Consider the following 22,055-nt stretch of genomic DNA (forward strand, 5'->3'; position numbering starts at 1 on the left):
CTTCCTGTCAGAAAATGTCTCAGGGTTTTGCCTGCCAAATGAGTTCTGTTATACTCACAGACACCATTCAAACAGTTTTAGAAAATTTAGGGTGTTTTCTATCCATATATAATAAGTATATGCATATTCTAGTTACTGGGTAGGATTAGTAACCAGATTAAATCGGGTACATTTTTTTTTATCCAGACGTGCAAATGCTGCCCCCTAGCCCTAACAGGTTAACAAATTAGTTCCTGGTTCAATAAAAGGCTTATTTGCTCTAATTTGTCAAAATGTGGGTAAGTAGGGCCACTAACATCTTGCTGTGGACTCGTGGATACAAGATGTGGAACGTTCCTTTAACAACCAACTTTTTTGCTCCTTGGTAAAACAAGCAAGGTGAACGAGTCTTCCGTTGCCTATTCAACACCCCCCCCCCCCCCCCCCTGCAGCGGCAGCACACATTAGAAATAGAATGAATAGAACGTGCTTGGCATCTCTAACCCTGGCATTTTGTTTGGTCAACTTATGGGTACAATTTCAATGGCTGCCTGTTGTGATATAGTAATTTCCATGGTAATGTATGTTTAGCTACTGAATGTTCATTCAAGTTATGTTAAAGGTCCAATGCAGCTGTTTTTATCTCAATGTCAAATAATATCCGGGTAACAATGGCCATCTACTTCGATTTCAGGGCACTCTAGTCTGTGTGCCAGAGCACAGAATAGCTGATGAATTTACAAATGCTCAGTAAACGTTGGCAAAAAAAAAAAAATGTGTTGCCAGCAGCACAGTTGGTCACCATAGATAACATGAAAACAGCCTAACCAGGTCTGCTAGGGTGTGTAAAAGGGTCAGTGAGGTGTTCTCTCATTTGTCTGGAAATAGCTAGCCAACATTAGCCAGTTAACTTGGGTGCTTGACTGCCGTTGTGAGGTCAGAATGATCCGATCAACACTACTCCTTGGCGGAGCGTCCAGTGTGTGCTCTGAACGCTCCGAGAGCGGAACGCTTTGAATTTACGAACTGACAATCTGACAACGCTCTGAATTTACAAAGGCCCAGAGCGCACTCTGAGGGCACTCTAGCGCTCCAGATTGAATTGACGAACACACCCTAAATACCTTACTATCATTTGTTTTCAATTAAAATGGTCAAATGTAAACAAATCGCTTCTTAGCCAAGGGCAATTTGTCAAGCAATAATTTTTGCTAATCGAATGGTCATTACGGTGACCGTGCTCATTTGGCTGGGGTAATAAGTCATCCAAAATTCCTTGACTGTCATAGCCCTGCCAAGAGAGGATGCTGTGTTGTAGGCCTAGATTGTTTATTGTCATGGTTATAACTTGAACTGGTATGATTTGTTAGTCTCATGACAGATTTATGTAGGTTTATTCAGATTAAAGAGGGTCTTAACGGGCGCCGTGGGGCGATTTCCAATTTATATATGTACATAAACCTTTCAGTTTACATTAGCAACGGACTTTCATGTGCTGAGAGTTTGGGTACTTGGCAACAGAGTTTCTTGCACTTCAGCTTAAAATGTATCGTACATAACCCAGTAACGTTAGCCAGTAGCTAAGCATGCGTACAACAATCCTATTGAACTATGCAAGCAACCTTTCATTTTAACTATATTACATTCTTGAGTGATGCAACATTACGCTCTTGAATAATGCAGCAATTCACAAGCATGTGCTTTTTCTCTTCCGTACACTAAAGCCCATTTACTACTAGCTAGCTAACCTTAGCCTATCAAATGAATTATTTAGCTACCCCTCATACGAATATTAAAGTTCAGTAGGTCTACCTCACAACATTGGAACAAACCAAGCTTCATTTTGATCAATATCATGCAAATCGTTACATGTGGTAAAAGCTAATTGCGACTGAAAACGTGGGTAATTCACTGCGAGTTGACATCAGCCAGCCATAGTGCACAGCTGACTTATTTTTTTTCATAAAGATTCAATGACCGTTTCAGAATGTAATAGGCTGTGAACATTAAAGCAAGTCTCCAATATAAGGAAAATGTCTACATTTCAGCTGTTTCAAAAAGATTGCTCTGCTCGTTTTACTGTAGGAGTGTTGGGCTCAATGAGACAGTTCTGTTTACACTGCCCTGCTCGGAGGGGGGTGACTCGAGGAAGGCTTGCCCGTGACCTCTGGAGGTAGCGAGTTTACATTACAGTAATGTCTCTGGAGAATCTAACTCTCGAATCTCGTCAATGTGAAAAGAGCCTGAAAGTGTAGGCCTTAGTCATAGGCTGCCCTATAGCAAAACATGACCAGATACCTGTGCATTCCCTTTGAAAAGAAGGGTAAATACCTCTCGAGTTGAATTCCTCTATTTGTATGTTGTCAGGGAGCGAGATACCTTGACAATATCAACCTGTTTGTTTTCAGACCGGTGTCTGCTACTGCCACTCTGCATAAACAGCCCGGCTTGCATGAGGCCTAGTTGTGAAAAGAGCCTTCAGGATTTCGCGATATTTGTTGGCAAAATGCTTGATTTTGTTGCTACAATTCTGATATTTTGTATGGCAGTGTGCAATGATTTTGTCCAATTGATTGCGAAAATACACTGACGAGGGGAGAAGTTTGTTGACATGTGGCTTGATTGAACCATATTGTGCGGTGATTGGTTGAAATTGCGAGCCCTCTTTTTGTACTGTGGCAATAATATTGTAATGATTTGACTGTTTTATGCGGAAATAGTGCAGTGATTAGTCAAATTTGCAAGCCCTCGCATAGCCTAATTTTATGTCTCATTGCATGTGACTTATGACTACTTGATATGCTGCCAGAATAGCCCTTCTCAACCAAGACAAATGACACCCTATTCCTTATATGGGCCCTGGTCAAAAGTAGTGGACTATTAAAGGTAATAGGAGGCCATTTTGGATGCAGCTACAGGCTAGCTCGAGTCCACTACTAATGCAGCTTTTCATTGACCAAGGAAATGGGCTGCGTAGAAGTGTGTGTCTCTCTCCAATGAGGTCTTTTGTGTCTTTAGCACCTTTTCAGAAATGAAGTAAGGTTTTTCCATTGATAATGTGTGTGTTGCTATTTGCGACACTTTGTTAAAGGACAGAAGTGTAACATTGGTTCATGTGGCTGACGCTTTAAAACGCATTTCACTGCGTCTATCCAGTGTGAGAATTTATTTTTTTTACATTTGTTTTATGGATATATGTGAACTATTGTGATTGAGTCCCCATTGCAAAAAAAAAATAAAAAAAAAAACGGTCTGCAGAATCACTGTCCTAACTTTAACCTGTATGTGAGCCAGAACAAGGTTCATTGTGGAGCCAGCTAGGTTTTAGCAAGCAGCCAAGTGCTGGGCCCTGAAGACAGTGGAAAAACACTTTCTCAAACAGGTCGGAAAAGGATACTGCTCTATAGTAGTCTGTGTGTGTGTGGGTTTCTTTGTAGTGGACTCCTGGCTAACTGTCTAGGAGCTGTGTGGAACATTTCAGTGCTCCTGTCCTCTACACGTGTTCACGTTAGGGTATTTTTAGCCTGGCTCGCAGGGTCCTTTGGCCGTGTCTGAGTCTCTGTCGGCTTGTTGTGTACCTTTTTTAGACTACATTCCTACCCCTCCCCTGTCTCTCTCTCACTGTCCTCTACAGTCGTAGAGAGTGGAAGGAGTAGGGCTGGGAGATTTGTCAAATTAAATGTTTTTCTAAATGCCTATGTTGCAACAAAAAAAACGTTTTTCGTTTGTTCGCTTGTTCTCATGTTGTATTTTTAGTCTCGTCTCTTTTGCTCCTCTGTGCTGTGTGCACCTTCCCATTTACACCAGAGATCTGTGTATTATGTCTTCGCCCTAACAATGGGAGTCGTTTACCCAAAGGCGGAAAGGCAGGCGACAAGCTTAGATCCAAAATAAGCCCATGGAAACTAGAAGTCGACCGATTAATTGGAATGGCCGATTTTAATTTTAATTAGATTTCAAGTTTTCATAACAATCGGGAATCGGTATTTTTGGATGCCGATGTGGCCGTTTTTAAATATTTATTTAAATATATATATATATATTTTTTTCTCTTAAAATTTTTTTTTTCTTCTTTTACATATTTTATTTAACTAGGCAAGTCAGTTAAGAACACATTCTTATTTTCAATGATCGGTATTTTTGGATGCCGATGTGGCCGTTTTTAAATATTTATTTAAATATATATATATTTTTTTTCTCTTAATTTTTTTCTTCTTTTACATATTTTATTTAACTAGGCAAGTCAGTTAAGAACACATTCTTATTTTCAATGATGGCCTAGGAACGGTGGGTTAACTGCCTTGTTCAGGGGCAGAATTACAGATTTTTACCTTGTCAGCTTGGGGATTCAATCTTGCAACCTTACGGTTAACTAGTCCAACGCTCTAACCACCTGCTTTACATTGCACTCCACGAGGAGCCTGCCGGTTACGCGAATGCAGTGAGAAGCCAAGGTAAGTTGCTAGTTAGCATTAAACTTATCTTAAAAAAACAATCATCACTAGTTAACTACACATGGTTGATGATATTACTAGTTCATCTAGCCTGTCCTGCGTTGCTTATAATCGCTTAGGTACACGTTGCTCCAACCATAAACATCAATGCCTGTCTTAAAATCAATACACAAGTATATATTTTTAAACCTGCATATTTAGTTAACCTGTAAGGGCTAGGGGGCAGTATTTACACGGCCGGATAAAAAACGTACCCGATTTAATCTGATTATTACTACTGCCCAGAAACTAGAATATGCATATAATTATTGGCTTTGGATAGAAAACACCCTAAAGTTTCTAAAACTGTTTGAATGGTGTCTGTGAGTATAACAGAACTCATATGGCAGGCAAAAACCTGAAGATTCTGTACAGGAAGTGCCCTCTCTGACCATTCCTTGGGCTTCTTGGCTCTGTTTATTGAAAATGTACGATCTTTGCTGTAACGTGACACTTCCTACAGCTCCCATAGGCTCTCAGAACCCGGGAAAAAGCTGAATGATGTCGAGGCAGCCCCTGGCTGAAACACATTAGCGCCTTTGGTAAGTGGTCTATCAGAGGACAATGAGACTGAGGCGTGCACGAGGTGACCCCATGTTTTTATTTTCTCTCTCTTTGTACTAAAACACAGATTCCCGGTCGGAATATTATCGCTTTTTTACGAGAAAAATGGAATAAAAATTGGACAGAATTGTGTTGAGGCACAGATCTGTGGAAGGGTACCAAAAAATGTCTGCAGCATTGAAAGCCCCCAAGAACAAAGTGGCCACCATCCTTCTTAAATAGAAGAAGTTTGGAACCTCCAAGACTCTCTTCCTAGAGCTGGCCACCCGGCCAAGTGCGCAATCTGGGGAGGAGGGCCTTGGTCAGGGAGGTGACCAAGAATCCGATGGTCACCCTGACAGGGCTCCGGAGTTCCTCTGTGGAGATGGTTGTCCTTCTGGAAGGTTCTCCCATCTCTGCAGCACTCCCCCATTCAGGCCTTTTATGGTAGAGTTGGCAGATGGAAGACACTCCTCAGTAAAAGGCAAATTGCATCCCGCTTGGAGTTTATCAAAGGGCAACTAAAGACTCTCAGACCATGAGAAACAAGATTCTCTGTTCTGATGAAACCAAGATTGAACTCTTTGGACTGAATGCCAAGCGTCACGTCTGGAGGAAACCTGGCACCATCCCTACGGTAAAGTGTGGTGGCAGTATGCTGTTGGATGTTAATCAGCAGCAGGGACTGGGACACTAGTCAGGATCAAGGTGAAGATGGAAGTACAGAGATCTTTGATGAAAACCTGCTCCGGAGCACTCAGGGCCTCCAACTGGGGTCAAAGTTTCACCTTCCAACAGGACAACGATCATAAGCACACAGCCAAGACAATGCAGGAGTGGCTTCGGGACACAACTGAATAGGAGAAACTCCCCAAATACAGGTGTGCCAAGCTTGTAGCATCATAATTAAGAAGACTCAAGGTTGTAATCGCTGCCAAAGGTGCTTCAGCGATGTACTGAGTAAAGGGTCTGAATACTTATGTAAATGTGATCTTTATCCCCTTTTTTTAATATAAATTACAAAACATTTCTTAACCTGTTTGCTTAGTCATTGGGTTTGTGTGTAGATTGATGAAGGAGGAAAACAACTATTTAATCAATTTAAGAATAAGGCTGTAACCCAACAAAATGTGGAAAAACTTAAGGGATCTAAATACTTTACAAAGGCACTATTTGACCTTAATTGTACAACAATGCTTATTTAGAGAACACAATTGAGGTGTGTATGTAATATATATGTATGTGTGTGTGTGTGTATGTATATATATATAGTGAATTGCCCATAAGTTTGAAAAAAAAATCAAGATGGTATAAAAATCATATCGCCCAGCCCTAGTGTGGCGGTTATTTAGGGGAGAGGGGTTGAGAGCAAATGACTAAAGGGTGAGATAGGGGAGGCCAAACTGACCTTAGATCAGTATCTTCTAGGGACTCCTTACCTGACTTCTACAGTAAGGAAGTCAGTATTCATAAAGCGTCTGAGTATGAGTCCTGTTCTAGGATCAGGTCCCCCCTTGTCAATATAACCTTATTAATCTACAAGGGAAAACTGATCTTACAGTGGTTCTTCCTTTAAAGGTTACAAGCTTATGCCACTACCGTTAGTGGTATATGTTGACATTCTGTGATTGCACCACACTATCACAACGTTAGAACGCTGATCTATCGGTAGTCTAAACTGTGGCACAAATTGACTACATTTTCGTTAAATTAATGGAGACGTTTTCAGTCAGTCTCTCTCCTCTTGCACTAGAGTCTTGCATCAGGCAATAACAAAAAATTGCCGGTGGTCCTGGAGTTAAGAGAGAACTTTGTTAAATACAATGGGGAAATTACACTTGACATGTGGACTGACGATTTTTGAAAAATAGGCACAGTGGGCTTTTGGTTTCTCTCCCTCTAAAATCAAAGTAAATAATTCTAAATAACAAACTGGCTTTATTTACAAATTAGTAATAATGTCTCACCGCATGTTCAAGAATGTCCTTTTCCCCTTAATTCAGATTACAACCGCTCACTTTCAGTTATCTGAAAACAAAATCATCTCTAAAATATATATTTTTTAAAACAAGCCATAGAAAGTGGGTTGCAATTTCAGTTTAATCCACCATAAAAGACAGAACAAATAATACAACATATTGTGGTTAAGCTCAAATATACTAATTGATTAAAAATAACTTAAATTGGAACCTTTATCAAGTGGAAGGGTGAAAAAGTAAGGAACTTGTCTGTCGACCCTGCATTAATAAAATAATGATAAAAATACTCTTTCAAAATGGCGACGTTTATTTCAACAATCAGCAGGACAATAGGGAATAAATAACACTGAATGACAGCGCATGGGCACTGGTCTTGATAAAGCAATCCGAATTTTATTTGGAAATGTTAGGATTATTTTACTCTTCACTTGCAGTCACTTAGTAGCTTAAGCATACAGTACTCTCGACCAGTCCCTTGTACAGCGCCAGATTTTCCTTTCTGAAACCCTTAATTAAATCGCTTTAGCCCTGATTTGTAAAATTAATCAGATGATGCATTGGTCCAGAGCCAGGTGGTATTGGCTGAGAGTCAGGCGGAGTTTGACGCTTTGAAGAGGGCGAGGAACGAGATGGAGTCACAATCCATGCCAAGCATACATGTGAGCTCTGAAACTCCACCTCCTCCTGTTTGTGGACTCTGCAAACAATGTGTCCTTGATGGGCAAGAAGCCATCCACCTTTGCTGGGCTATCAGCAGGACAATAGACTCTTGCCGAGTTTAGGGACTTTAAATGTACACTATTAATCAATATTTGTGAGGCATGTCACTTCTCCCATAACTTTTGCATAGCCCACCAAATGCGCTTTTTTCTAACCACATCTGGATGGATCCATAATGAATTACTATGGGTATATATATCACTGAATGACAGAGCATGGGGACTCATCTTTATAAATCAATCAGATTTTTATGTGGAAATGTAAGGATTATTTTGCTCTTCACTTAGTAGCCTAGGCCTACTCCCGACCGGTCACGTTGTACAGCACCATATTTTCCTAACTGAAACCCTTAATTTAATCACTTTAGACGTGATTGTAAAATTAATCAAGGCTTCTTTTTGTTATTTAGTTATAGAACTACAATGCTTGACTTTATTTAAAGACATGGATGACTTGTGATGACATGCACAAATTAATGAGTGATTGATTCATGTACTGAATATTTAAGTAGGCCTTAATGCCAATAAATAATTAGCGTTGAAACCGCTACAGTAACAAATGCATTTTCCTTTTCTTGGAATAGAAACACATTGTCCAGTGCCATATTTTCTGAATGGAAACCCTTAGGCCTGAAGTACATCGGCTACAGTAAGAAATGCATTTTTGTTTTTCTTGGAATAGAAAAACCATAATATTCATCAAATCCCAGATAGTCTGTTCTATTCCAGGCTCCCTTTGACTCTTAGAAATGACATGGCACTGTAGGCTTAACTTAGCTTCTCAAAGATGCCCTTTGGTGGGCAAGCTAGCACTAACTACCACTAATGGCAACAATGGCTGACACTTAAATAACATGCCATAGAATTTTGAGGCAGCCCGCAAGCTGTGCTGCAGTACAACGCAACTTTTAAAGGAAGAACCACGGTAGGACAATAGGGAATACTCCTACTCCCCTGGACTGAAGTGGTATCTCTTGGTTTGGCCTAAAGTCTTCAGCAATTGTAACCTGCTGCAGCGATTCAATAGGAGAAATGTAGCTTTATTCACAGCATAGGCGTAATTTGATTTGAATACATGATTCAGTTGGATTGTTAGGAAGGCATACAGAACAGTAGTGGCTCCAGTTCAGAATGGATTTGGCTTCTTTCTCAGCAGCTCCATGCTCTGGTTTCCTTTTCGCTCGCTCACACACACACACACACACACACACACACACACACACACACACACACACACACACACACACACACACAACCCTCCCCTCCCTTGATGTATCAGAACTGAAAATAGATTCGCTTCAATGAGCAATTGATCATTTCACCAGCGCCTGTGGTAGCAAAATTATTGTTTTGGTATTATGCAATGTTCTTCCATGTTTCATCCTTCTACACAGACAGAAATTCCATTGTTGTGGAGGAATCTAGAATCTCTTCCACGCAGATGTGGTTTTTAACTCGATCATGCCTGGGTCGTCATGAGAACGGAAACGCTGGGTAATCTAAAACAGGGAAAGACAGAGTCAGAGGAGACACAAAAGCAGATAAAAAGGGAGAGGATTATCTTTAAAGACTCAAGCTATTTCTAAACCATCTGTCTTTCCCTCCATCTCTCTCGTAGAGGGATTTGTGTATTCTTGCAGGGGAGTCCTCTTTTCGCTGTGTGTTTGAGGCAGAGGCAGCAGGAGATTAAGATATGCAAGGTGCTCCTCTTTTATTTTTTTTAAATTTTTTTTTATGATCTTCCCACTAGATGGCTTAGATGACCAGATGTAGTCTGCCTTCCACCTGGTACCCTCCTTTCTCCCACCTGCCCCGCTGTCTGTCTTTACTCCCTCAGTCATCTGACCCAGTGTACCCTCTGGAGAAATGTTTAGCAGTGGAGGGTGGGGGAGAGAAAGGAGGGTACCAGGTGGAATGCTATTGTATCCTATTAGCAATAAGCATTATCACCTGTAGCCCAACTGATGCAGCAGCATAGTGGCTCTAAATAAATAGGCTTAAGCATGGGGTTGTCTGTATGTTTTTACCCTATTGGGCTAATCATTAGCCAGATCTCAAATGTGATCTTTTAAGTAGTTAGGGACAGATTGATGACTTTTATGTCCCAAAAAACTTGCATAATCAGTGAAAATAATGTAGGCCTACCTGTTAGGGTGACTTTGGGGTAACCCACCACCCTGGGGAACACGCCTCCTGCCTGTACTTCTCACAGAAACCACTTTGTCCCCCTCAACACTTTCCCTGGTTGCCACTACTCTTGCGCAATTAAAAATGTAATGTGTCTCATCACTAATTATTTTGAGGTAGGGTGGCATTTACCCTACAATTGACCCGTGTTACATTTAGCCCTACTCTTCCCTATGCGCTCATGGTGAATTGCAGAGCAGTAACCTGCTTAACCATGCCACTGCTAAAAACTGGGTTTAAAGTGGTGCAGTTCATGCATATTTAGGAGTTGAGAAATAAATAAATTAGGAATGTTTTCTTTGCAGAGCTAAAGTAAATATGGACTGTTCTAGCATCTTCAAAGTGCGCCATGTTTTCATGGTCCTTCTTTTTTTGGCGTGGTGGCAATGATTTTGAATTAGCGCAGTGCCACAGCAAAATGACTGCAGCGGAAACAGTGGTCTGACCACAGGTCAGGCTAGCCACCAGGTCCTAAAATGAACACCCGCTACCTGCCAAATGCAGGTAGATTTTGGCTTTGGCAGGTAGGAATGTCTAATTCACCAGCCACATTGGCGGGTGGTCACACTCTGGGCTCTACAGTGCGAGCATTTCATAAAAATAGTCAAGTATGGGCACAAGTGCAAGTTGTGATTTATAGCCAAATAAATGCCGCAGTAGCTGTTTAAAAAGTATTTCTGACATTTTGTTTCATATTTGGTATTGCACAAAAATCTGAATCGTTACGTTATAGCTATCCCACCTTGCGCAGCAACACTCCCTGTCTTGGGGGCTTTGAGCATTGTGAGTGAAGTGCTAAACGTTACATTTTTTTAGAAGCAATGCGCACAGGCATAAGTCTAATTTACTTAAGTCTACTAAAGTGAGACTTATTCCTTTTTTGGGGGCTATTTACATTGTTTTCACAAGCTAGGTTGCATTTCAATGTTTGAGTTTGCTTCCACTGCTAGCAAAAATACAGCCGGCCTCTACTAGTGAGATTCTCACAGGCACAGGTGATTCCTGGAGTCATTAAATTGAGCATTATACCACATTTCTTAGTAATACATTTCTTGTTTTAGAAACATTTTAATGATGCTCATCAGTTATTTAAATTGTGTTTATATGATAGGAAAAAAATACATTTGGACTTAAATTTTTTTTTTTATCTACTTGACAGTGTTTGGTATACAAAAATGTTAGTTTTAGGCACTGCAAGCTACCGTGGGCTACAATTTACTTTACATCTTCATCTACTCAACTCTCACACTAGGGCTGCATCTGAATAGTCTTCAACAGCTTCCTGTCCTCGTCCCCTGACTGTTCTTCATTGTTGATTTGAGCAAAAACAAAAATTATGTACAGTGTTAGGTAGAGGCTTTAAGGAGACTTGAAATGTTTCCTTTGAAAGAGATTCACTTGACTTGACTGACTTCATGTCCATTGATTGGCCTAGCTATCCTTCCTCTCTAGTTGTTTGCACTCTCTCACACCACAGTCCTTTGCCTCTCCCTCTCCCAGCGTATTGTCCTTTACTCTGTGTGTGTGTGTGTGTGTCTGTGTGAGAGAGAGATGAGGTAAGAGCCTGAAGTTCAGGCCTGTACCAGGAGCTGCCCATTACGTGTACTGACCACTGCTATCCAGAGGGAAAAGGTCATGCCAGCCCTGTGGTGCCCTGTTGAACCATACTGGAAGGAACAATACAGCTGTGTATAGACACACACACACACACACACACACACACACACACACACACACACACACTCCCTTTGTCTCTCACTGTTCATCGCTCCGCATTTCCCCTGTTGTGGAATCTCTCTAGTGTTCTCAAACTGGGGTCTGCGGGGGTACTGCGGGGGGGGTCTGCTGCCAGATCTGTTTTTATATACAGTACCAGTAAAAAGTTTGGACACCTACTCATTCCAGGGTTTTCTTTATTTTCACTATTTTCTTTATTGTAGAATAATGGGGGAAGTCATCAAAACTATGAAATAACACATGGAATCATGTAGTAACCAAAAACGTGTTAAACAAAAATATATTTTCTATTTGAGATTCTTCAAAGTAGACACCCTTTGCCTAGACAAGTGTGCCTTGTTAAAAGTGAATTTGTGGAATTTCTTTCCTTCTTTGAGCCGATAAGTTGTTGTGACAAGTTAGGTTTGGTATTCAGAAGATAGCCCTATTTGATAAAAGACCATGTCCATATTATGGCAAGAACAGTTCAAATAAGCAAAGAGAAATGACAGTCCATTATTTTAAGATACACATTTTCTTGAGGTGCAGTCGCAAAAACCAAGCGCTATGATGAAACTGGCTCTCATGAGGACCGGCACAGGAAAAGAACACCCGGAGTTACCTCTGCTACAAAGGATAAGTTCATTAGAGTTACCAACCTCAAACTGCAGCCCAAATAAATGCTTCACAGAGTTCAAGTAACAGACACATCTCAACATCAACTGTTCAGAGGAGACTGTGTGAATCAGGTCTTCATGTCGAATTGCTGCAAAGAAACCACCACTAAAGGACACCAATAAGAAGAAGACTTGCTTGGGCCAAGAAACACAAGCAATGGACATTAGACCTGTGGAAATCTGTCCTTTTGGTCTGATGAGTCCAAATTGTAGATTTTTGGTTCCAACCGCTGTGTCTTTGTGAGACGCGGTATGGGTGAATGTGTGGTTCCGCATGTGTGGTTCCCACCTTGAATCATGGAGGAGGAGATGTTATGGTGTGGGGTGCTTTGCTGGTGACACTGTCTATGATTTTATTTAGAATTCAAGGCGCACTTAACCAGCATGGCTACCACAGCATTCTGCAGCAATACGCCATCCCATCTGGTTTGCGCTTAGTGGGACTATCATTTGTTTTTCAACAGGACAGTGACCCAACACACCTCCAGGCTGTGTAAGGGCTATTTAACCAAGGAGGAGAGTGATGGAGTGCTGCATCAGATGACCTGGCCTCCACAATCACCTGACCTTTACCCAATTGCAATGGTTTGGGTTGCGTTGCACTGCAGAGTGAAGGAAAAGCAGCCAACAAGTGCTCATCATATGTGGGAACTCGTTCAAGACTATTGGAAAAGCATTCCAGGTGCAGCTGGTTGAGAGAATGCCAAGAGTGTGCAAATCTGTCATCAATTCAAAGGGTGTCTATTTGAAGAATCGAATATATAAAATATATTTAACACTGTTTTGGTTACTATATGATTCCATATGTGTTATTTCATAGTTTTGATGTCTTCACTATTCTACAATAGTAAAGAACAATTAAGAAAATCCCTTGAATGAGTAGGTGTGTCCAAACTTTTGACTGGCTCTATATATTTGTTTATTTATTGCCAGAAACAGATTAAACAAATTTGGCCAAGGGGTCTGTGAAAGAAGTTTAATGTGTGCAATTTAATACAATGTAATATTATTAATCTAATATACCCTTAGATACACAATAGCACCTGGGAGGCTCACAGGGATCCACAGTACTCCAGTGATAGTTTTCAGCTCAATACTTATTGTATTCCCTAAAAATGTTATTTTGAACATAATTGCACTGTAATTTAAGCTTTAACCGCAAAATTGTCTCTGCCCAATGGGATAAGGTGTAGTTGCAGGAAATTGGCCTTAAAGCTGCAACAATTTCGCTCTGATGCGAAGAGTGGGGCCTTTTTAAAACGCTCTTTCACCGGACCCGAGAGTTGGTTAGTCCGCCCATGCATTGCAGCAGCCATAGAAAAATTCCTTGTATACTATTTGTATCGCACTCTAAAGTCTGAGTTGTGTTCTGATTTTGAGAGGGTACAAAAGGGGTCCCCAGACCCGAAATGTTTAGAAACCTCTGTTCTAGAATGTCTTTGGTCTTCTAGAATGTCTGTAATTCTGTGTGTAATTCTGTGTGTGTGTGAGAAACATTGCTGCCATATGTAGAGACCCACAGAATGCGCACACAAACACTACTGAGTCTAGCTGGCATGTGGGTTTTTACAGTAGCTCTTGAATACTGGGGGGAGCAGGAGAGAGCAGAGTGGGGGGAAACTGGCCCGCCTGGCCCGCTCTTCTCACACTTCAGCCACACTATTCTCTTTCTCTCGCTCACTCTCTCGCTCTCAAATAGGGTTCCATTTGAAATATGCTGTTTACACATACGTTGTGGTCCAGAATTATTGGATCCCGTGATGAAGATGAGCAAAATAAAACAAATATTGAGCTATGTTGTATGCTCCAAAAAATGTAATTCAATTTTATACTAATACAATTACTCAGAGATTTTGGTTAACAAGTAATAAAAAGGTGAGGGTCAACATTATTGTATTCCCTGGTTTCAATACGCCAGCACCCTCCCCTTGCAAAGATAATGAAATTGATCTTTTTTCTTAAATGTTTTATGAGATTGGAGAGCACATTGGGCGGGATCTCCATACAGATCCTTGATATCCATCGTCACCACTTATGACCTGCCCTCGATTCAAACCACAGGTTTTCAATGGGGTTCAAGTCTGGAGACTGAGATGGCCATTGCCTTGCTCAGGGGCAGAATGATGTAAGAGTCCACCTGTGATACATTTCAATTGATTGGACATGATTTGGAAAGGCGCGCGCACACCTGTCTATATAAGGTCCCACAGTGCATGTCAGAGCAAAAACCAAGCCATGAGGTTGAAGGAAGTGTCCGTAGAGCTCCAAGACAGGATTGTGTCAAGGCACAGATCTGGAGAAGGGTACCTAAACATTTCTGCAGCATTGAAGGTCCCCAAGAACACAGTGGCCTCCATCATTCTTAAATGGAAGAAATTTGGAACCACCAAGACTCTTCCTAGAGCTGGCTGCCCGGCCAAACTGAGCAATCGGGGGAGAAGGGCGTTGGTCAGGGAGGTGACCAAGAAACTCGATGTTCAGTCTGACCGAGCTCCTCTGTGGAGATGTTAGATTCTTCCAGAAGGACAACCATCTCTGCAGCACTCTACCAATCACGCCTTTATTTTAGAGTGGCCAGACGGAAGCCACTCCTCAGTTAAAGGAATATGACAGCATGCTTGGAGTTTGCCAAAAGGCACCTAAAGACACTCAGACCATGAGAAACAAGATTCTCTGGTCTGATGAAACCAAGTTTGAACTCTTTGGCCTGAATGCCAAGAGGCACGTCTGTAGGAAACCTGGAACCATCCCTACAGTGAAGCATGGTAGTGGTAGCATCATGCTGTGGGGATGTTTTTAGCGACTGGGACTGGTTCTGGCAAAGTTCTGAGGTCCTAAGGTTCACCATGTTCACCTTCAAACAGGACAAAGACCCTAAGCACACAGCCAAGACGACGCAGGAGTGGCTTTGGGACAAGTCTCTGAATGTCCTTGAGTTGCCCAGCCAGAGCCCGGACTTGAACCAGATCGAACATCTCTGGAGAGACCTGCTGTGCAGCAACACTCCCCATCCAACCTGACAGAGCTTGAGAGGATCTGTAGAGAAGAATGGGAGAAACTCCCCAAATACAGGTGTGCCAAGATTGTAGCGTCATACTCAAGGCTGTAATTCTGCCAAAGGTGTTTCAGCAAAGTACTGAGTGAAGGGTCTGAATATTTATGTAACTATTTAGCAAAAAATTCTAACCTGTTTTTGCTCTGTCATGGGGAACTGTGTGTAGATTAAAATTGATTCAGAAGAAAAAAATATTTAGAATAAGGCTGCAACGTAAGAAAATGGAAGGGGTCTACCATCGCCATTTCTCGCATAGTTAATTTTACCAACACAAGGATCCCACCATGTCGGACAAACAAATTGTCTGTCGGCATTAATATAATTGTACCGCCATATCCGGTTTCCATGCGGCAGGTAATTCAGCCACAGGAAATGGTTCGATTTGAAACCTGGTTAGTGAGTACTTTACCTAAAGATTAATCCTGTTTAGTAATAGACGACCATCTTAAATACAAACCTCAGATCTACATTATGAAGATTGTGTCCAAGACCCAATGGGGCAGACTTACTATAATTTAACAAGGCGTATCCGTAGTAATAGTAACCAGGTGTGTGAGTTGTGTGTACCCCATAATGTCCCACAGTGTGGAACAAAACAGTGGAAAGGGATAGGTGGAGAGCGAAGGGAGGAAATAGAATGGATGTAGGCTTATTATAAAATCCACATTAATGACATGCACAGAATGAGTTGGTGGCAGTAAAAGTTGTTGAAAATCTAGGCGCGCACAAGGAAATTTGGGAGCACAAAAACTACGAGGTAATAAAGCTAGACTCCATAATTTTGCTATGCGCACTGGTGTTCCTAAATAAAGAAAAATATGTCAAACAGCAAAATATTTTTTCCCATATGTGACTAAAATGGATGCACTGTAGGGCCCTGCTTTTAGAATTGTAATGTGTCATTCTATGAATTCCACTCGTTCTCATTTTGTAAGGTTTCGTTCCATTGATATTCTAATATTGTTTATGTAGAGTGATGTTTCATTGATCAGGCTACCTCTACATCAAACATTTTCTCATAGGCTTATATTTAGCCACTGTCCACTGTACTGTATGTTGTCTATTTACACAGTCCTATTTCTTCTAGTATCGGCTATGTGTTTGATGTCTCTGGACTGTGCTGTGTGGGCGTGTGTCTGACAACACGCTTGTGTTTGTTCCTTGTCCTGAAATCCCCTATTACCTCCTTTACCTTTCATACAGTTTCACGGTCACGCCACTGTGCGTGAGAGTGTGTTTGTCCTTGATTTCTAATCTGCATACTGTCCCTGATCTCACCAGCTCTGTCTGTCTGTACAGTATCTTATACTGTTTGTGTGCCTTTCTGTCTGTGTCTAACTCTCTCTTTCTCCCTCCAGATCTGAGATGAAAAGGACGTGTGTCTGTCTGTGTCCCTATACTGTGTCTAACCGCCTCTCTCTCTTGTGTGTGTGTGTGTGTGTGTGTGTGTGTGTGTGTGTGTGTGTGTTTCAGACCTGATCCACTGCACCAATGAGATGAACGTCTCTGTCCCCCAGCTGGCAGACACACTGTTTGAGAGAACAGCCAATAGTAGCTGGGTGGTGGTTTTCAAAGCCCTCATCACTACACACCACCTCATGATGTATGGCAATGAGGTGAGTGGAGCGCACACACACACACACACACACACACACACACACACACACACACACACACAGGCATGTAGCCTAGCGTTTAGAGCATGTGGCTAGTACAGAGCATATAGGCCTAGGCTATTGTAAATGATAGACAAATTTGGCACTGCTACAAATTTAAATACTATCAACTGTAAAATGTGAGCACAACAGAGCCACAGTCATCAATAGAAAAATAACATTTTTTTAACACAGTGGCTGCATATCATCAGGTAGGCCCTTGTTAAATAGCCTAGGACAAGCTTCTTGTCTGATATGCAGCCTGCTTCAAAACCAAATGGTACATATTCACAAAAGTAGATGGTGTTTGTTCAATTCTATTTTCTGTTTAAACAAAATTAAAGGAGTGAATTTGGAGTGTCGTTGATTGTGTGAGTGCTGAGCCTGTTTATTTTAAAAGATTTGGTGGAGCGGTGTGCGAAGACCGTTCGGTGAGCAATGAGTGGGGTTTCCCACCAGGTGGTTTGTTTGAATTTAGTAAATGCTGTTATTAAATTAAATGTTTTACTCCAAGTGATCCAGCAATGTGTACGCCGCCATCTTTTCTATTTCAAGTCTTCTCTCATTGATTGAGACAGGTTGCCACCCTAAAGTGCCGCATGTCATGAGCGTGACTCAGAAATCAAGCTTTGCGTTGAGTGATGCTCGACGTGCAGGACTGCCCTCTGGCCTGGCGAGTTTTTTGGAAACCCTCTGGGCCACTTGATCATCCCTGTCAAAGGCCCCCACCAAACAGCTGGTTGTTGCGTGGAGCAGTTTACCGAAGACTGGCAGTGGTAGGGGTATGGAAAGCAGTAGGACGTTATGATATCTTCCAGTAAATGCTAAGGCAAGAATGGGTATGCAAACCAGGTATTTAAAAAGTTAGTCTTGGTTGAGTATTTGTGATACAAAATTCAGTCATGAAATAACCTACGTTTAAAAATCTGTCATTTTCTCTGGGCTTTTTGTTCCTTGAAAAGTCATTTGATGTTATGGTAGCTGATTTAGAAGTTCTACCGCTCTAATATAATTATTCTGTGATTTTCATTTCTGATCAGTTTGAGAGAAGCAGCTGCTTTTGTTTGTTTCCTGCCGTTTCAATTGAAGGGGGTTGTACTAGTCTGTTGCTAGCCGTATGCGGTTATTATGAGCAAGACAACATCGAATGCTGGCTTCAACTTGGTTTTCCATACAAAGCGTTACGTTACAAAGGGAACCTGGTTTTTGGTCACGTTCTCATTTTAAAACGTGATACAATAACCCTTCAATATCTCCTGAACATCTCAAATGGCGAGACTGACTAGCTACCACATGGACAGACTTCGTTTGTGTCAGGAGCATGCTGTCTATTTAGTCAGGCAATGCCCACATTCTGGCATATTTTAGAACGTGAATGTCAATGCATAATGCAATTGTGTAGGCCTGTTGAGAAAATGTATATTATTCTTAGTTGTAATGCATACTTTTTTTTGCATACATTTTTTCAATAGGCTATTACAACACTTAAATATAATATGTTGGTCCTCGAAAAAGTCTAAGTCCTTGAATTTGATTTGCCAATGTCTGTATGAACCCTGTATTGGCTACTTGCTCAGCCTGCTAATGAAAGATGATAAAATCACCTGCTATTGAAATTATGCAAGCATCATTCGCTTTCCTGTCATATCTTGACCCGAAACAGTAATTATTTTTTTTTCATTCGGCCCAGTAGCTTTCAGTTGGCACTGGCCCGGTGTGCCACTGGCAAATTTACCTGAATGTCGAGCCCTGCTCAACCTGCCTCGATCAATGATATATGAGAAGATTTGAAATGGACAACATGGCGGCATACCCATTGTTGGATTACTTCAAGGAGCAAAAAATAGGCAAACAATTTTCTAAATTCAAACGCACCACGTGCAACTAGCCATGGAAGTTTTAAAAGACATGCGTTGTCTTCCAAGTCGGGAATTGAGGAAGTATTGCCAAGTAAAGGTTGGTCGAAATGTCTCTGTGCTATGCTTTACACTACCTCAGTAATAATGGCCATCATCCGCTGGAACAGTAGTAATGGTCTGACTAGGCAATATTTTTAACAGCTATTGGCAGCATTGTGTTGTAGAGTTTAGTTTTAGTCCAACTAGCCAGTATCAATATGCCTCATTCTTCACCTGCTCTTTTCTCTCCAACCTGACCAGTTTTTCTTCATCTTGCTCCTTTTTTCTCTCTCTCGCTCCTTTTTTCTCTCTCTTTCCCTCCCTCTCTCTTCTCCCCCACCTGAGGTTTTCCCTATAAAGCTCAGCCAAGAAACAGTCCCCATGCATTCTTTGGGGAGTGTGTTGTAATGCCGAATTAAGGTGCAGTCAATATCTTATTGGATCAAGGGGTGTTTTCCTGTTGTACACGGAAATGTATGTGCACACACTGCTACCATGGCTAGTGGTGTGTGTGTGCACAGTCCTCAGAGTGTTTGTCCCAGTCGTCTCCTGTGTGTGTGGTGAGTGTAGACAGACCCCTTTGTACCAATACAAACATATGACAATAAGCAGGACAGAGTCAGACAGAGAACCATGGCTGGCTGGGCAGGAGGGAGGACACTGATAAAGTGCTGATGCTAAGCACATGCTCCTGCCTACCTTGAGGGAGGGGGGGGGGCGCGCGTAGTGAGTGTGTGTGTGTCGCTGAGGGAAAGCTATAGTGTGCGTATGTTATATACTAACACTATATGAGTCACTTCCCTGCGGTCCCAGATACTGAATGGACCGTTCTGCCTCAGTGACGGCACTGGAAGAGTGTTGTCAATACTACTAATAACCCTCAGAGTGAATGGAAGAGAAATGGAGAAAAGGATGGGAGAGAAAGGAAGTGAAGGAGGGAGGGGGAAAGAGATGAGGGAATGAATTGAGGAAAGAGAAAGGTACATAGCGTGAGGGGATTGATTGAAGGGGAGAGCTCGAAAAGAGAGTCTGAGAGGGACAGTGAGAGGAAAGCAGAGTTGGTGAGAGAGGGGAAGAGATCGAAGGGGGGAGTGTCTGAGGAAAAAAGTGCTGTAGTAAAGTGCTGACAGTGAGTGTTGTCAGAGGGGAGACTGAGGAGATCTGAGAATCTGTTATTGTGTATGTGGAGGGTCAGACTGACTAATGGAGGTCACTAAGCACAATCATCTAGTGACCTTGAGCATATTGCATACTGAGTGGTAGGGTGGACACAGTGGTGTGTACAGGAATGATGAGTCAAGAGGATACCCTTGCTTATCTGTAAAGGACAAGACAAACACCTCTTAAGGCGTCAGCATGCTTCAGTTCTGCTAAGACACACAATATACAAAAGTATATGTGGACACCCCTTTATATTAGTGGATTCGGCTATTTCGGCCAAACGCTTTGCTGACAGGTGTATAAAATCAAACACACAGCCATGCAATCGACATAGACAAACAAGAGCTCAGTGACTTTCAATGTGGTATCGTCATAGGATGCCACCTTTCCAAGTCTGTTCCGCACATTTCTACCCTGTTATAGCTGCCTCGGTCAACTGTAAGGGCTGTTATTGTGAAGTGAAAACATCTAGGAGCAACAGCGGCTCAGCCGCAAAGTGGTAGGCCACACAAGCTCACAGAACGGGAATGCTGAGTGCTGTAGTGTGTAAACATTGTCGGTCCTTGGTTGCAACACTCATTTCTGAGTTCCAAACTGCCTCTGGAAGCAACGTCAGCACCATAACTATTTGTCGGGAGCGTCATGAAATGGGTTACCGTGGCCGAGCAGCCGCACACAAGCCTAAGATCACAATGAATCACACTTCACTATCTGGCGGATGCCAGGAGAACGCTACCTGTCCCAATGCATAGTGCCAACTGTAAAGTTTGGTGTAGGAGGAATAATGGTCTGATGCTGTTTTTCATGGTTCGGGCTAGGCCCCTTAGTTCCAATGAAGTGTCATCTTAACGCTACAGCATACAATGACATTCTAGATGATTCTGTGCTTCCAACTTTGTGGCAAGTTTGGGGATGGCCCTTTCCTGTTTCAGCATGACAATACCCCTGTGCACAAGAAGGTCCATATAGAAATGGTTTGTCGAGATCGGTGTGGAAGAACTTCAATGGCCTCCCCCGAGCCCTGACCTCAACCCAATTGAAAACCTTTAGGATGAATTTGAACGCCGACTGCGAGCCAGGCCTAATCGTCCAACATCAGTTCTCAACCTCACTAATGCTCTTGTGGCTGAATGGAGGCAAGTCCCTGCAGCAATTTTCCAACATCTAGTGGAACGCCTTCCCAGAAGAGTGGAGACTGTTCTAGCTGCAAAAGGGGGATCAACTTCATATTAATGCTTATGATTTTGGAACGAGGTGTTCGACAAGCAAGTCTGCAAATGTGCAGCACTGAATTCCAGCACTAGATTGCTGCATTTAGTTATTTTGGTTAGTTATGTGAGGGGAGTAACACATGTTTGTACACACACAGCACTTTAACTAGTGTGGGTTCTAGTGATGGGGGGGCTTTTTTGTTTGTTAGTTAGTGTTAGCTAGCGCTAGTCGGCTGTACCTGCTCCAAATCTTCAGTATTTCTCCTCCTCTAGCTTGTTCTCCAACTTCTTTATAAATGGTGAGCCAACATTCTTTCAGCACTTTTCTTTCCGTGACTGATCAAAACGTATCTAATGGCTCTCTCTTGTCCCTCTGCAGCAGACGTGGCGAGCAATATGTTTGGAACATTGAATCGCAATAAAATCACAGTATTGAATATCAATACATATTGAATAGTGAGAATCAAAATATATATCCTGTTAGCTCCCCCTCACCATTTCTATAGGTGGCTCTCTACTACTGAGTAATTCTTCAAGAGTAAATGGTGTTTCTTCAAGCTGTTGTAATTCTTCAAGCTGTTGCTTGGTAATCTATAGAGGGGGTAGAAAAAGGTTGTCTGTAGTGGGGTAAATCAGCATCACAAACGGTGAGTCATATTGTTTGGCTGCACCATTGACCCTCTCGTACTGGTCCATCTACCAACGTGTGTGTGTGTGTGTACCTGTTTGTCGTCATATAGATCAACCAGCTTTGTGACAATAGGAGCCCACACACCATTACC

General features: G+C 42.0%; 1 protein-coding gene across 16 annotated transcripts in view; it reads left to right on the forward strand.

Annotated features, from left to right (window-relative positions):
- si:ch211-200p22.4 (phosphatidylinositol-binding clathrin assembly protein) overlaps positions 1–22,055 on the forward strand; it is a 70,245-nt gene that overhangs the window by 13,163 nt on the left and 35,027 nt on the right. For all 16 annotated transcript variants that reach the window (XM_014207405.2, XM_014207414.2, XM_045721864.1 and 13 more), the window contains exon 2: positions 16,822–16,964. In XM_014207405.2, the coding sequence (XP_014062880.1) occupies positions 16,822–16,964 (143 nt within the window). The remainder of the gene's footprint in view (positions 1–16,821; positions 16,965–22,055) is intronic.

This window comes from Salmo salar, chromosome ssa07, assembly GCF_905237065.1.
Source record: "Salmo salar chromosome ssa07, Ssal_v3.1, whole genome shotgun sequence".
NCBI classification, from domain to species: Eukaryota; Metazoa; Chordata; class Actinopteri; order Salmoniformes; family Salmonidae; genus Salmo; species Salmo salar.